This window comes from Phyllostomus hastatus, unplaced genomic scaffold (assembly GCF_019186645.2).
Source record: "Phyllostomus hastatus isolate PE091 unplaced genomic scaffold, TTU_PhHast_1.1 phas_contig_468, whole genome shotgun sequence".
In the NCBI taxonomy this organism is placed as follows: Eukaryota; Metazoa; Chordata; class Mammalia; order Chiroptera; family Phyllostomidae; genus Phyllostomus; species Phyllostomus hastatus.
In genome coordinates this window covers 2,405,142-2,421,301 of record NW_025333884.1, presented here as the reverse complement: position 1 = coordinate 2,421,301, position 16,160 = coordinate 2,405,142, and the positions used below count along the sequence as shown (strand labels likewise).

Genomic DNA, 16,160 nt, shown 5'->3' with positions numbered 1-16,160 from the left:
CACAGCTGCCCCTTTGCTGGACTGTGAGCCCTGAGGGGTGGGCTGGGGCTGCCTTTGTCACCAGTGTGTGCCCAGCACAGGGCTGGAACCTCCCTGGCCATGCACCACCCCAACCCACTCTTTCTTCTGCCCACTCAACCATAAACACCTTGCAGCTGCTTCCTATTCTGGCCTCTGTGGCAAGACAGCAGCGCCACTCTAACCCAACCCCTGGATTTTTCAACACTGATCACGTTCAATCTCCACCCCTCTTCACTTCTCATGTCTTTCCTATCAGCCTCATGAGAAACACAAGAATTGACTCTACCAAGCACCAGAGGAGCAACTGAGGCAGTTAAATCTCTTCCCTCCATACAACCTTTCATGGCTCCTCAGTGCCCTGGGATATTAAGCCAGTTTGTTCACTTTGGCCCACAAGGTCATGGGTGAACAAGACCTGCCTCCCTGTCCTCAACTGCTCAAGTTTATTGAGCTCCCATGTCCCTGCTGCTCAGGACTCCTTTAACTTATGGGGAACCACCCTTCAAGTCCAGCTATAGGTACAGGCCTGGCCACTTGCATCTCAGTGATTGGTTCAGAAATGGCCATATGACCAATTTGGGCCAATTAGAGTCTGCCTTGTAACTTTCACTGGAAGTTGGCAATGAGGAACATCCTGTTGCAGAAACTAAGCTGGGGGAATGAAGATTGGAAGTGCTGGGGTCACTTTGCCACCAGGGAGTGTCTACTGAATAAAAATGCTGGTATGAAACATGATGAAACGCAGCAAAGGTGAGATGGCCTGCTGCCTGGACCCAGCCATACCTGAAGTCGGACCCCTGGGCCATTAAACAACATAACTGAGGCCGTCTGGGGTAGCTCAGTGGATTGAATATGGATTGCGAACCAAAGGGCCGCCAGTTGATTCCCAGTCAGGGCACATGGCTGGGTTGCAGGCCAGGTCTCCAGTAGGGGGGCACATGAGAGGCAACCACACATTGATATTTCTCTCCCTTTCTCCTTCCCTCTGTAAAAATGAATTAAAAAAAAATTATTAGAAAAAGTAACCAAATAGCTTTTGCCTTAAGTGTAGATAATTTGTCCTAATATAGCATGTCTCTTGCTAATTCTCCACCTGCCCCCAACACAGCAGCCACACTGGAGTTACCCACAGTTCTGTGGAGATACACCACGCACCCCTACCTCCTGGGTCTTTGCCTAGGGTATACGCAATACCTGGTCAACTCCCACTCATCCTTTAGAACCCAGTCGTGGCACCTCTTCCTCTGCAGTGCCTTCCCTAATCTCCTTTCCCTTCAGGTCTCCCCGAGGCCATCATTTCTCCAGTGTCTGTGCCGTAAGCCCCATCCCCTGCAGGCAAGGGCCCCTGCGTCTCCATGTCAGCACGGGGCCTGACACGGAGGCGGCACCGGTCAATGACTGTTTATTGAATAAATGTACTACTGGAGTAAGAAGTGGCTGAGTCCAATATACCATGTGGGTGAGCACGTGAGTGGGTGGACGGAGGTCCCACGTAGGAACTGGGCGCCTCGCGGACGAGGCTGAGTTCTGCCCTGCCCTCTCCCACCATCATCCTTGACCCTCTCACCCCACCACCCTTATTCTGCAGATGAGGAAACCGAGGCTCAGAGAGGAGAAACCACGGCCCAAAGTCACATTCCTCTTCTTGGTCTCACTTGCAGGTGAGGGCAGGGAAGGAACACCCCGGGGTCAGCATGGGGGAGGGGGACTCTCCTAAGTTTATTGGACAAACAGGCTGCAGGTGAGGGGCAGACAGGAGGGTGGGGATGTAATAACTTAAAAACCGGAGGCAACAGCGCCAGCTCCAGCTCCTTGAGAGATCTCTGCAGAGGGGAGGGCATGGGGGTATTTACAAGGATTTGTACAAAGTGTCCCGCACCAGCCTGGGGCAGGGAGGGGGGTTCGAGCATGGGGGGCGGGGAAGGGGAAGGAATCTGCCTCTCTGACCCCCCTATTTCCAGTCCCCCAATTCTCCAGTCGTCAGGCTCAGCAACCCTTCCTGCCCCTGCCCAAGGCCTGATCCGTGAACTGTTGGGAGGAATGGAAGAGTGTCCTCAGTTTCTCCTCCTGCCCCTGCCCTGCCCCCAAAGTCTCCTCAGGTGCTCCATGGCAGGGTGCGGAGGGACAGGACTGGCTGGAGGCTCCAGGAAGGCGCCTCCCCCCCGCCCCGCCCCCGCCCTTCTGAGCCCACACACTCTTCCCTCAGCCACGCATCCCGGAGAACAGCAGAGGAGACGGCCTTTGCCCCCAGTCCAATCCAACTGCGGGGATGACCATGGAAGAATCCGCCCCCTGACCCCTTTCCCTCCTGCAGAAGTGAAGGGGACCAGGAAGAGGAAGAGGAGGTGAACCAGGGCCGTGGCGGCTCAGAGCTCGAGGTCGTTGGAGATGCGGGTGACGAGGGTGCGGAAGGCCAGGGCGGTGCCCGCCACGCGGCGGAAGAGAACTCCCCGCAGGCCCGGCCGGGGCAGCTGGCAGACCTCCACTTCGAAGTGGGACAGGGGCTCGGGCCCGCCCGCACCCCCGTGCAGGCACGCCAGCAGGAACGGCTGTGGCTGGCGGCAGCGGCAGCGGGCGGCCGCGGTGGCCTGGCGCAGAGCTGCCATCAGGGCCTCGGGCGGGCGCGAGCTGGTCAGCTTCACACTCCAGGGGAATCGGAGCAGCCGGGGGGCGGTTTCCGTTTGATCCCAAGGTAGATGGCAACTGAGGTGGGAGATACAAGAGGTCACAGGTGGGAGAAGAGAAAGGGGCCCCTACTGTTCCCGCTTCAGGCCAGATCCCTAGAGGTCCCCTCCAAACCTGCCTCCCCTTTTAACCCCAGTAACCAAGTTCCAGCTGGACATACAGATGCCCAGACATTTCCCAGCCTCCCCTGAAGCCGGGCAAGGCCTCATCTTCGAATTGGAGGCAGATGGAGGTGACGCGTATGCAACTCCACACACGTCACCTCCTCTGGAGGACACTGCGTGCCCCGGCCCCTCATGCCCCCGTCCTGTGAGCCAGGCTCAACAGTGATGATGGCAATGGGGCTCCAAGGGCTGGTGGTGCCAGGACCCGGATGCCTGAACGACCTCACGGGCTGAATGGCCCTGCCCGCCCAGCCTGGCCCCCTGGTTTGTGGGAAAAAGAAATTGATCCTTGTCGTGTGCTTTGGGGGCTCTACTCTGGCAGCTGGGCTTGCTTCTTAATGAATATATCCCTCTGGTAAGAACAGTCACTTTTCCGTTGAGGACCAAGTCTCCCCACTCTAGACTGGGGTTCTCATCTAGAAGCAGTACTGTCATCCCCCCAAGAGGTACTTGGACATTTCTGGGGGCTTTTTGATGGTCACAATGTCTTGGGATGGGAGCACCGTGGGCCTTTATTACGTTGTGTATGAGGAAGATCAGGGACAACAGGTGGTCTGTAATGGGCAAGAGGGCCCTGTACAACAGAGACATCTTCCCTCAAGGCCAAGGGCGTTCCTTTTGAGAAGCACTGCAGATCTAGTCTTTCTGATTCAGATGGGGCTGCCTCCACCTCTCAGTGCCAAGGGTGAGAGCCACTTAGTTCTGGCCAATGAGAGCATTCTGCCTCCCTGGCCACTGTGATTGGCTTAAGGATGACCAGATCTGACCAATGAGAGCATTCCACCCCTCTGGCCACAGGCATTGGTTGGACATGTGACCAAGCCCTAGCCAATGAAGAGTCAGTTCTGGGACTTTGGTTGGAAGTGCTGGGGCAGCTCTTCATTCCCACTGGGAGTCTCTACACCATGTCGTGCCAAGCTAAAGCAGGGCTTGGCAAGGTGGAGCACTGCCTGCTTTTGTAACCAAAGTTGTATTGGAACATAGCCACCTCCATTTGTGTTCATATGGAACATGACTGCTTTTGCCCTACAACGGCAGAGCCAAATAAGCACGACAGACTGGCCCTCCAAGTCTAAACTCTGTTCCACCCAGGGCTGCGTGCAGGGTGTTGGCCACCAGCTGGTCCAGAGCTGCCCGCCACCATCCTGCCTCATCGGATGAGGGGAAAGGAGGGGTGGTGTTACTGGCGGGGGGCGGGGGGCGGGGGGGGGAGAAGAGCTGGATGTAGGTGGAGTAGCCTGAAGTTAAAGAATGTCAAGAGAAGGTGCTCAGGGCTGGGGTGGAAACAGGGGCACTTGGTGGAGGGAGAGGAAGAGTTGCTAGTAGAGAAGGGAGGGTCATGGGAGCATTTCAGGGAGCTGGCCTCACAGGATGAGTCTCAGGTCCCCTCGAAGGGCCAAGGGGGTGGGGGGCAGTGCTGAGACAAGTGAGGTCTGAGGCAGGCAGAGGGGGAGGGCTGGGTAGCCGCCAAGGGCAGGCCCATGCACTCACCTTGTGACCTCAGGTCCCCCGATTCTCTCAGGTTCGTCTGAGACCCTAGGGGAGAGGAGGGGCAGAGTGTTTAATCCAGACCCAGGGAGCCCCCTCCCCCCACCCACTGCCTCTGAGACTCTGGGTGGCCCCCGCCCCGCCTTGGCCCCAGCCCCTCACGCTGGCTGCAGCTGGGCAGGGAAGGGCCTAGAGCCCGCATCTGAGCGCCCTTTCCAGGCCCAGACGGGAGCCCACGGTTAGTGCAGGTCATAGGAAAGATACTGAAGAGTTCAGAAGACAAAAGAAAGAGGGGGGTGGGCAGAGACACACACCCACATGAAGAAGGGGTGACACACACGCGCGCCCCCTCCCCAGGCCCTGCACCAGCGACACGCCCTAGCGAGGCCCGCCCACCTGAAGCAGCACCCTCCCTTCCCCACACCCCGGCCCCCCTGCCCCGCTCTGGTTCTCGCCTCAGTACTTGTCACCACCCGACAGTCTGTGTGTTTGCCTTGTTTACTGCTGACTGTCTGGCTCCCTGGTACAGTGCCGGCCCTGCCGGGGCAGGGCTTGCCGGAGCACAGTTTGTTCTTTCCCCCAGGGCCCCCGGATGGTGCCAGGCACACAGTAGGTGCTCGATGAACAAAACTGCAAACCTTTACAAAGCAGTTTCCAGAGCAACACTCTAAGCTCAGCCCATATACCACCTCATCTGGTCCACACGGCAACCCCCTGAGGGAGCAACTGTTATTACTATCTTTATGAAAGAGTGAAGCCCAGAGAGGCTGAGTGACTTGCTCAAGGTCACTCAGCACAGCTGGGGCCTAAACCTCAGGAGTCTGGCTCCAGAGGCCGGACTATTGTTTATTAAATGAATAAGCGACCCCTCCCGCCACTCACAGAGTACCCCCATGCCTGCACGCACGCACAGCTCAGACATGCGGACAGGGAGGCAGAGCGGGAGAGCTGAGGGCAGACAGGACTTACTGATCTTGGATCCCTGGGGCAAAGAGGCGCCCGAAACGCAGCGGTTAGAGTTCTGCCGTTTAGAGGGATCGAGGGTAACCCTGTAGTGCGAGGAGGGAGTGAAGGGTGACGGAGGAGGAGGAGGAGGAGGAGGAGGAGGAGGAGGAGGAGATGATGTCGAGGTAAAGGAAGCAGAGTTGAGTAGAAGACAGGTTAGGCCCCACCAGCCCCCCACTCCGACCCTGTCCCCCATGTCCAGTGGGACTCACCTTCGGGTCAGTTTGGAGGTCAGCTTGGTGAAGAGGTTGGTGGTGGGGCGTGGCCGCCCGGTGGGCAGGGGTGTGGCCTCATGGGCCAGCGTGGGCGAGGCGGGGGGGCCATTCTGCACGCCCCCACCGCCCCCACCCCCTGTGCGCCGGTCTCGGACCTGGCCCCCGTGGAAGGTGCTACGGATGGTGGAGCCCCGTGCCAGGCGGCTCCGCTCCCCCGATGGAGGAGCCAGACTGTGGCTGGAGGGGGAGGCGGGGGGCACCCGTGGGGTACCCGAGCTATGGGCAGAGAGGAGCAAGTCAGGGTGGGACCCGAGGCCGGCCAAGTCCCCAGTCCCTCTGATTCTTCACTGTCCTGTCCCGAGATCAGAAACTTCTCCCAGCCTGGAGCTAGGAGAAAGGGCGGGCTGTGCAAGCCGTGGACTGAACAGCCCCTCCGAAGCCTCCCTCCACCACGCTGCCCTTCTTCAAACTCCGCCCCTCCACGTGGGCCCCCAGCCAACTCTCCTCCTCCAAATGCAGCTACTGAACAGATTCAGATACGCTGCTGGACAAATCCTTGGCTATTTGCCATCCAAACCTCAACAACCAAATCACCTTTGTGAATACTCTGTTATCACAACTCTCATCACCTAAACTTGGGGAGGGAGTACCTACGTAATCAAGGTGACCTATATTCCTTAGGGCAATTTTTCAACAGGTGAAAATAAAGAGGAAGGAACCCTCTTCCTAACTTTCTCAAGATGCTGTGGGGGCAGTGGTGGGCCAACTGTCCCAGGATGCTCCCCCAGCCCCATCACCCTCCCAGTCCTGACAGAAGGGGCCAGACCTCCCATCTTGATCCTTCTAGGGACCCCCACACCAGCCTGGATCTCAAAGAGGGAACCCTGACTGTGGTAGATGCCACCATCTCTCCCCTAGAATCCATCCTCCTTGTTTTCCTATAGTCTCAAATCTCTAAGAGTCTGAGCACTGGACACAGGCCACACAACCAGAGACTATATTTCCCAGCCTCCCTTGCAGCTAGCAGTGGTCATATGACCATGGCTGGGCCAATGGGATATAAGCCAAAGTGCCTGGTACTATTTCTGGGTCTAAAAAGAATGCTGCTTGCCCTCTACTTTCTTTCCGGGCCCCTCTGGCTGGTTGGGAAATGCTGCCCACTGCTGTGGTGGCCTGAGGCCCGGAGCTGGAGCCTCACAATGAAAATGGCAGAAGCAGTTTGGGTCCTTGGAGGACCCCGCCTACCTGCCCCTGGATGACCACGCCACAGAGGAGTAAACCTCCCTCTCATTTAAGCCACAATACCTTGGGGTCTCCTCGTTTCAGCAGCTGAGTCTATAATCTGACTGTGCACATCTCTTGACTAGAACTGGAAGGCCATGCATTATAATGGGTGCAATACAGATTCTAGAGTCAGTCTAGAATCTTTGCCCCTTCGGTCACCAGCTGTGTGGCCGGGACGGTCTGCCTAACCTTCCGGGTCTCATTTCCTCGGTTAGAAAACAGACACCAGGTGCTCCTCCCTCACAGAGTGGTTAGGGGCCTTCAACCAGCTAAGGTCCAGAGGCCAGGCACATGGTCACTGCTTGATGAGTTATTTGTGTAACCCTACAGTCCTGCGGGGGCAGCAGTGTCACTGTCCCAAAGCCCCCGCCCCAACTTGAACTCTGACAGGAGCGACTTCACTCCCTCTCACGCTGCAGCCGGTCTGCACCAGTTTCCCTCACTTGCCAGCTGAAGGAGACCGAACAGACTGGAGCAAATAAGTTTGAAAACAAGCCAGCCAGAGGATGTGGAAGCTGTGCCATCCTGGGGCTTCTGAGCTCTAAAAATGGATCATTCAAAAAAAAATCAACTCTGATTTCTAAGGCTCGTAGGCAGAGAACAGGGCGGGCAGCTTCCCTGTCCTGATGACTGATTAATTCATCGAGGGGGGAGGACTGCGGGGGGGGGGGTGCGGGCAGAGGTGGGTTCCTGGGGGGGGGGCAGATACACATTCCCCAGTCCCGCAATCCCCCCTCCCCCAACATCTATCGTCTTAGATCAAGGGGCACCCTGCTCACCTGCCCTGCCCCCACACCCCCTTCTCCGCTGCCGCCCCCTCCGTACCTGTTTTCTTTGCCGTTTGGCAACAGCGATGGGCGCTCAGCCCCCGGGCGCTCTGTGCAAACATAGGTGTTTCTGCGGGTCATCATGCTGGGAGGGAGGTTGCTCTGTGGGAGACAAGGCCCACAGGGGAGTGAGGGGGTGTGGGGACACCCCTGCCCCCTCACTTCCCACCACCCCCCTACCCCGGCCTCCCTCATTGTGAATGAGGCAGAGGCTGGTGTGTAAATGGGCGGTTTACTCTGGGCTGAAGGACCCAAAGACACGAGCTTCGCCAGGCGTCCCAGCCATCAGGGCCGAGTCCCAAGGGGCCGCTGCACTGAGAGGAGGAAGGGGCAGGGTGGGGAAGGGTCCAGGGGGCAGCCTTGTCCATCTCTCTCCCCGCTCCACCGCCCCTTGGGACAGTCCATCCGAACTCTGTAAAGTATGTTCATGCCACACCGCATCTCTCCTCTCTGCACAGACTGTCTCATCTGCTTGGATATTCCTCCTACCTTCCCCCTGACTCACTGCAAAGCACGTCTGAGGTGTCACTTCTGATCTACCCCCGCCCCCGCCCCGGGCTGAGTCAGGTGCCTCCCCAGTGCGGCCTGGTTCACTCTGTATTGTCAACATCTGTTCACTGGCACGAACTTATCTGGCACAAAACTGCCAGCTCTCCGAGGACAGGAAACAGCCTGCCAGGAGCACGTCACCGTGTCAGCCGTACTGGGAAGTGATCCCTCTCTCTGACCTCAGGTGGTTTGTCTAAGATTGGTGTTTTTTATTTCATCATTTGGAAGAATTCCACGTTTAGAGCCATTTGGGTCTGGAATTTCATTTTTTAAGGGAAGGTCTGATGTAAAAACATAGTTCTCTTTTGCATTCTGATATTGACCATTCATATTTGCTACTTTTTAAAATCAGTCTTGCTAGGGGGTCCACTGCTGTAATTAATCTTTTTCTTCTTTTTAAAAGATGTTTATTGGTTTTAGGAAGGGAGAAAGAGGGAGAGAAACACTGGTTGATTGCTTCCCGGACACGCCCAACCTTGGATCAAACTTGTAGCCTAGCTGTGTGCCCTGACTGGGAATCGAACCGGCAACCTTTCAGTGTACAGAACAACACTGCAAGCAACTAAGCCACACTGTCCAGGGCTATTCATCTTTTCAAGAACCAGCTTTTGACTTTGTTGATTTTCTCTATTGTACATCTGTTTCCCCCTTTATCGACTCCTCTTTATTACTTCCTTCCTTCTACTTTTTTTGGGTGCTCATCCGCCGTTCCTTTTCTAGCTTCTTACGGTGGAGGTTCGCCTGCACAGTAACAGTAGCCCTCGGTGGGTGCCTTCCGAGGCAGGCACTGTGTGAGGTACACGATGTACAGACGCTCACCTCACAACAGCCCAAGTTTCTTCCTTTTTTTTTCCACATGCCAGGTGTTCTTTTAAAAGTCTGTTTTATTACATTATTACAGTTATCCCAAGGGTACCCCCTCTGCCCAGCATCCCCATTCCCTCCAGCGCTCCCCCAACTTAGTCAGGGCCATGGGTCGTGCATGTAAGGTCTTTCACTTCTCCATGTCCTACACTGTTCTTAACCTCCCCCCATCTATTTCCTACCTACCAATTACGGTTCTTATTCCCTCTACCTTTCGCCCCATTCTCTCCCTTCCCCTTCCCAGCTGATAACCCTCCATGTGATCTCCATATCTATGATTTTGTCCCTGTTCTGGTTGTTTGCTTAGTTTGCCTTTTTTTTTTTTTTTTTTAAGATTCAGTTGTTGATAATTGTGAATTTATTACCCTTTTAATGTTCATAGTTTTGATCTTTTTCTTAAACTCTCTTTAACATTTCATGTAATAATAGCTTGATGATGATGAATTTCTTTAGCTTTACCTTGTCTGGGAAGCACTTTCTCTGCCCTTCCATTCTAAATGACAGCTTTGCTAGACAGAGTCATCTAGATTGTAGGTCCTTGCTCTCTTTCACTCTCAATACTTCTCACTAGTCCTTTCTAGCCTGCAAAGTTTCTTTTGAGAAATCATCTGACAGTCTTAGGGGAACTCCTTTGTAGGTAATGGTCTCCTTTCCTCTTGTTGCTTTTAAGATTCTCTATCTCCAACCTTTGGCATTTTAATTATGATGTATCTGGGTGTGGTCCTCTTTGGGTCCAACTTGTTTGAGACTCTCTGTGCTTCCTGGACTTGTATGTCTATTTCCTTTGCCAAATTAGGGAAGTTTTCTTTCATTATTTTTTCAAATAAGTTTAGTTTCTTCCTCTTCCGGCATCCCTATGATTTGGATGTTGGTACATTAGGAAATGTCCCAGAGTCTTCTTATACTATCCTGTTTTTCTTTTTAAATTGTTTCTTCTTTCTGTTCTGGTTGGTTGTTTATTTCCTCCTTATGTTCCAAATTGTTGAGTTGAATCCCAGCTTCCTTCCCTTCATTACTGGTTCCCTGTGGATTCTTCTTTATTTCACTTAGTGTGACCTTCATTTCTTCCTTTATGCTGTTGCTATATGCAATTTCTTTGAGCATCCTGATCACCAGTGTTTTGAACTCTGCATCTTATAGGTTGGTTATCTCACTTTCGTTTATTTTTTTTATGGGATTTTGATTTGTTCTTTCGTTTGGGCCATATTTCTTTGTCTCCTCAATTTGGTAGCCTCCCTGTGTTTGTTTCTATGTGTTAGGTAGAGCTACTTTCATTCCCTCTAAAAGCCACCTGTAAATTGTGTGGGGTGGAGCCTTAGGTAACCACCAGAGTGGGGCAACCTGCTTCACCGCTTTGTGGCTGTGTTGTGGGGAGGGGGCTGTGGGGAGGGGCCTGGCTTCTGGAGGTTTGCCCAGCACTCATCCCGTTTCCAGTCACTTCACTTTCCAAATGCCACTGGTACCCTTCCAGCTCTTGCCCTGGTGGTGAGTCCCAGAGTGGGTGGGTTTGTGTACATTTTAAGACCGTGCAGGCCCTTTAAGCAGTTTCTGGAAAATCTGGCAGTTTCTTCCACTGCTCTAACCCCTACTCGTTTTTACAGCCAGAAGTTACACAGATTTATCTTCCTGGCCCTGGAACTCTGGGCTGTGCGGTCTGGCCAGGGGCTGGGATTGCTGGCTTCCAAGGTGTCCCTCCCGATTTTCATCCACCACACATGACCGCCGGACTGACCGGGCAGTTTCACCGCCCCTGCCTCTGGGCGCCACACCGAGTCACGGCCCCTCCCTCTCTGTGTCTCCGCCCCTCCTCCCCGTCTGGGTGAATGCATCTTCTTTAAATCCTTGGTTGGACTTCCATACAGTTCGATTTTCTGACAGTTTTGGGTGTTTTTTGTTTTGAGATCTAGTTGTAATTCCTTTTTGTGGTTGTGTGAGGAGGCGAAGCATGTCCACCCACGCTTCCACCTTGACGGGAACTCATCCCGTTTCTTCATACGCTCTTTGCACAGGGTGGCGTTTGAAGCTCAGAGAGGTAAAGTCATTCGTTTGCTCAAGGACACACAGTTTGCCGAACTTGGTCTATGTGGCTTCCTGACCACTTCCCTATAACCCACCTCCCTTGTGCCCCCATATTGAGGGGTTTTGCTTCCTTCAGCCCGCACCGTACATTCTAGGAGCTGCAGAAGCAGGGAAAGCCAAAGACTACCCTCCCCAGAGGCATCTACAGTGCAGGTTCTCGGCAGGAGTGGGAGCTGCCAACCTGCACTCAGAACATCTAGAAGGTAGAATCCGGGGGGCAGCCACCGTCCTCCCCACTTTGATCTTTGCTCACATACACCAGGTCACGAGGGTCTTTGCTTTGGCAAGGCCCCAGTGCCCAATCTCCAGACCACTGGGTGCCAAGAAGCCCTTCTGGTCGAGGATGAAGTCTTTGGGTCTTGCACTGCAGCCGTGACCATGTGATTTGAATTCAGTGGGGCTGGAGGTAGCCTCAGAGGTGAAAGCTCCCTTGGTGGGTCTCATGTGCTGTAACAAGGTGTCTTACCCAGAGGTCTAGTCGTTTGCCCGGCCCTCCAGCCCTCCTTACAGTTTTGTAAGGACCACACTTAATTCCCTGAATTAAATCCTTCCCACTCGTTGCATGCTTCTTTCCGACACTGAACGGTGATTTACGCACCGACATCGAGCACAAGATGAGGCAAAGAGAGAACGCTCAATGAATGTCTGTTGAATGAATGAATGGAAGTAGCACGGAGTCCTGTGTGGTGGCCTGAAGACAGCATGGGAAACACTGGGATTTGAAAAATTGTGAGCCCAGCGGCCTCTGTAGGCTGGGCCTCAGGCGGTCATAACCCCAACCCTGCCCTTCTGCCCCGGCGACTCACGGGGGTGCTCGTGCTGTCCTTCCGCCGCTCTGGGATCTCTGCCTTGTTGGGGTTGTGGGCGCTGCTGACCATCGGGCTGGAGGGGGGCAGCCCTCGGCTCCCGCTGCCGGCAGCGCTGCAGCTCGCCTTCCGGCTCGGCAGGCGCTCCTCCTTCAGCTCCGCCTCCCCCGTGCTGGTTGGGCTGCGCTTGGGGTGCAGGGGTGCGGGGGATGGGCCGCCTGGTGGAAGAAGGGGACAGTTAGGGCTGGCGTCACCTGGAAAAGCCAGAATCTACTCTGGGTGATCCCAGGAACCTTCGAATTCCTCGCGTACAGCATTCTGACAACACCTGCCAAAACGACATGTGCGCATATTCTGACCCGGAAGCTCCACAGTAATGACACGATGCATAGAAACGGGGGTGGATTGTGTTTTTAAATTTTTTTTTAAGGCCCAAAGATGGGAAACTACCTGAATAGCCCTTAACAGGGGAACAGCGAAATAAGTCAAGGTACTTCCACACAGCGGATTATGCAGCCATAAAGAGGGGTGATAAAACTCCTCGTGTAGCAAGAGAGAGATCTGTACAACGCAATGCAAAGCAGGCCTAGAGGATGCCATCATTTATGTAAGAAAGGGGGGCTCCGGCTGGTGTGGCTCAGTGGATGGAGCGCTGACCTGTGAACCAAAGGGTCACCGGTTCAATTCCCAGCTGGGGCACATGCCTGGGTTGTGGGCCAGGTTCCCCAGTGTGGGGCGTGCGAGAGGCAACCACACATTGATGTTTCTCTCCCTTTCTTTCCCCCTCCCTTCCCCTCTGTGTAAAACTAATTTTTAAAATTTTTAATGAAAAGGAGGGGAGTGCATATCCACACATATCTGCTTATTTTTATCTCCTTGTTTATATATGAACACATCCAAAAGGCTATCATCTACATCACAGGGGAGAATATTGTCTTTATAGTAAACTAATATGTTAACATAGTATTTACATCTTTTTCTTAATCCTCACTCAAGGATATATTTACTGATTTTTAGAGAAAAAGGGAGATAGAGAAAAAGCGATGTGAGAAACATCAATTGGTTGCTTTCTGCATGCACCCCAACCAGAGATCGAACCCACAATGTGGGTCTGTGTCCTGACCGGGGATCGAACCTGCAACCACTTGGTGGTGGGATGATGCTCCAACTGAGCCACTTAGCCAGGGCATGTTAACATAGACTTTATATCTTTAGATGTGCCTTTTCTTTCTCCTTCTTTTCATACCTATGCTTTTATATGTTTATAAATGAAACATCTTCAAGAGAATTGATATAAAACCAGTAACAGGGGCTGTTTCCAAGGAGAACAAGTTTGGAGGGCTTGCAGAAATGTGTTGAATGAAAACTTACTGTACTATCCAATTCTGAGGCATGTTGGCTGTTTTTGTTTTTTTTTTTTAAACAGTTTTTTTTTAAAGCCACCTCTCTGTGGGTTATTTTTTTTAAGATTTTATTTATTTATTTTTAGGGAGGGAAGGGAGGGAGATAGAGAGAGAGAAACATCAATGTGCGGTTGCTGGGGGTTATGGCCTGCAACCCAGGAATGTACCCTGGCTGGGAATCGAACCTGGGACACTTTGGTTCCCAGCCCGCGCTCAATCCACTGAGCTATGCCAGCCAGGGCGGCTGTTTTAATTTCAAAAACAGAACCAAAAAGGACTCGTGGACAAGAACAACAATGTAGTGATTGCTGGTGGGAGGGAGGTATAAGGGCACTAAATGGTAATGGAAGGAAAAAATACAATAAAGATGAAAACAAAACAAAACAAAACAGAACAGAACAGAACAAATCTCGCCCCTTAGAACATCTTAGGAATGTACGGTTTCAGAACCAGGGGGTTAAACATATTCTAGAACTTCAGACAGGAACTTCTGTTACATCCTCAGGAGCCTTAATGGTCCAAATTCCAGAACCACACAGGAAAAGCTCCACAATGACAGACACGGGCACCGCCCACGATCCTTGGCCCCGAACGCCCTCGCAACCCAGGTCTCCACGTGGAGTTTTGGAGGGTTCCACGTTCTAACCACAGGATGTGGGAGTTACGAATTTCTCGGGGACTTCCTGGGCCAATCTTGCTATTCTTCGGGGTGGGGAGACCCCAGGGACGAGAATGGCTGGACCTCCCAGAACCACGCACATCCTGCTCAGGTAGGGCTGCGTGTCCTGACCCTCCTCTCCCGCACTAGCACCCGACCCAGAGTAAAGAGCTTCAGCCCTGGTGAGAGGCAGGGCCGTTCCTGCAGCTGTCATATGTAAGATCAGTAGCATATTACCCAGTAATTCCATTCCCGGGTACATGCCCGAGAGAAGTGAAAACGTATGTCCACAAAAAAGAAATCGTACGCATTCACAGCAGCATTATTCACAGGGGTCAAAAGGTGGGAACAGCCCAAAGGTCCATCAGCGGGTAAATGGATGAATAAAACGTGGTCTCTCCAGGCAATGGGATGTCGGGCAATTAAAAGCAAGGGAGCACAAATCCAGGCTACAGCATGGAGAAACTTTGAAAACATAGTCCTAAGTGAAAGGAGCAAGACACGAAGGTCACATACTGTGTATCTCCACTTATACAAAATGTCCAAGGGCAGACAGCAGGTTCATTGTCAGGGGCTGGTGGGATAGTGTGGAGCAGGGATTTGGTGGGGGCTAATGAAAATGTTCTAAAATTGATTGTGGTGATGGATACACAACTCTGTGAACATATTAACACCACTGAATTGTGCACTTTGAATGGGTGAATTATATGGTATGTGATTTATCTCTTAATGAAGTTGTTCAAACGTAGCGGGGAGGATTAACATTGGATGAGGGTGTAGGTAAGAGACCTCTCAGGAGTTTCCGTGCCTAACCTGCGGCGGTGTCTATTTGTTCTGTGCAGGGGATGGGGTCACGTTCAGGTATACAATGTGGGGTACAATGAGGTGTCTGTACAGCCCCTTTCCACTGGTAAGGAAAGGCCTCCTGTCTTTTCTATGTGGGGAAGCTGCCTGAGGGCAAGCTCTCCGCAGCCACTTTGCACACTGTGTCCTCCTGTTGCCCCAACCACAGTGGATGAATCCCAATGCGACCCTGTATTAGAGCTCTATCCCTGACAACTGAACTAACGACATTTCCAGGTGCAACTTGAGCTGGTTTCTTTTGAAACTGAGACACAAGGAACCGAGAGAGAGGAAAAAACAAATGAGCAGAGAGCAAGCAAAATATAGTGCTCTGCATCTTCCTGTTTTTCCCAGTTTCTCATCCTTCCCTGAGCCTGGCTGCGAATTCCTGCCTCCGAGTTCCATGCAGCGTTCCCACATCTTTATGAGAAAGCCCTCTCTTTGATGCAATTGGCTGGAGCAGCCTTCTGTCACTTGCCAGCCGGAGAACCCTAAGTCATACAGGGCGAAGGCCCGGGGGCTGGGGTAGCGTGTGCGGGCGTGGGGTCACACTCACAGAAGTCACTATGCCTGCGCTGGCGGTGGTAGGTGGAAGAGGAACTCCGTTGCCCTTTGCTGTGGCTGGTGCCTTTGCTGGAGCTGGTTCCGTTGGTGGTGTCGCTGGGCGCCCGCACCCTTGCCAGGGCCAGCGCTGGAGCGCCCCGGTCCCCACCCTCCTGCGGGAGGACGACAGACAAGGAGCCTCAGCCCCGTGTTCCCTCTGCCGCAGAGGGCCCTCCACCCCAGGCATCGCACATCCCGAACACCCCGGCACCTCTGACCTCAGTCTTCCTGCCCAGCAGGAGGTAGGTGGCGGTCACTTCATTGTACTTCTGGCTGGTCAAGGCCTCTTTGATTTCTTCCCGAGTGTAGCCCATACCCACCATCACCTCTGAGAGAAGGGCAGAGAGGAGGTTCAGTCTCCCCTTCCCTTCCACATTAGCAAGTCCTGCTCTTTGGCCAGCCCAGCACCTGCCCATCCCCCTTCTGCCAGCACTGCCCTGACCTTCCCTGGCACAGCATTCCTTTCCCACTCAGGCATGTGACCCAGGTCTGGCCAATCAGCATGTTCCATACCCAAAGTCCCACTGATTGGTTCATAGTGGGCATCATATGACCCAGTTTTGGCCAATCAGAACATTCCATTCCTAGGCCATATGGATTGGTTCAGGGGCAGCCAATGGGCACCAGCCTAGTGCTTTTCCTGGTACATTAGGAAGTGGCTCTTTC

At 53.4% G+C, this 16,160-nt stretch overlaps 1 protein-coding gene across 2 annotated transcripts in view; it reads right to left on the bottom strand.

Annotated features, from left to right (window-relative positions):
• Nucleotides 1-1,718: 1,718 nt before the first annotated feature.
• MARK4 (microtubule affinity regulating kinase 4) overlaps nt 1,719-16,160 on the bottom strand; it is a 30,729-nt gene continuing 16,287 nt past the window's right edge. Inside the window, exons 11-18 of one of the 2 annotated variants that reach the window (XM_045845139.1) lie at nt 15,713-15,822; nt 15,448-15,607; nt 11,988-12,205; nt 7,688-7,791; nt 5,576-5,854; nt 5,328-5,407; nt 4,362-4,406; nt 2,521-2,724 (exon numbers count right to left, since the gene is read on the bottom strand). In XM_045845139.1, the coding sequence (XP_045701095.1) occupies nt 2,660-2,724; nt 4,362-4,406; nt 5,328-5,407; nt 5,576-5,854; nt 7,688-7,791; nt 11,988-12,205; nt 15,448-15,607; nt 15,713-15,822 (1,061 nt within the window). In that variant the 3' untranslated portion in view covers nt 2,521-2,659. Of the gene's footprint in view, nt 2,725-4,361; nt 4,407-5,327; nt 5,408-5,575; nt 5,855-7,687; nt 7,792-11,987; nt 12,206-15,447; nt 15,608-15,712; nt 15,823-16,160 lie in introns of both variants that reach the window. The other variant, XM_045845138.1, reaches the window with a different exon arrangement.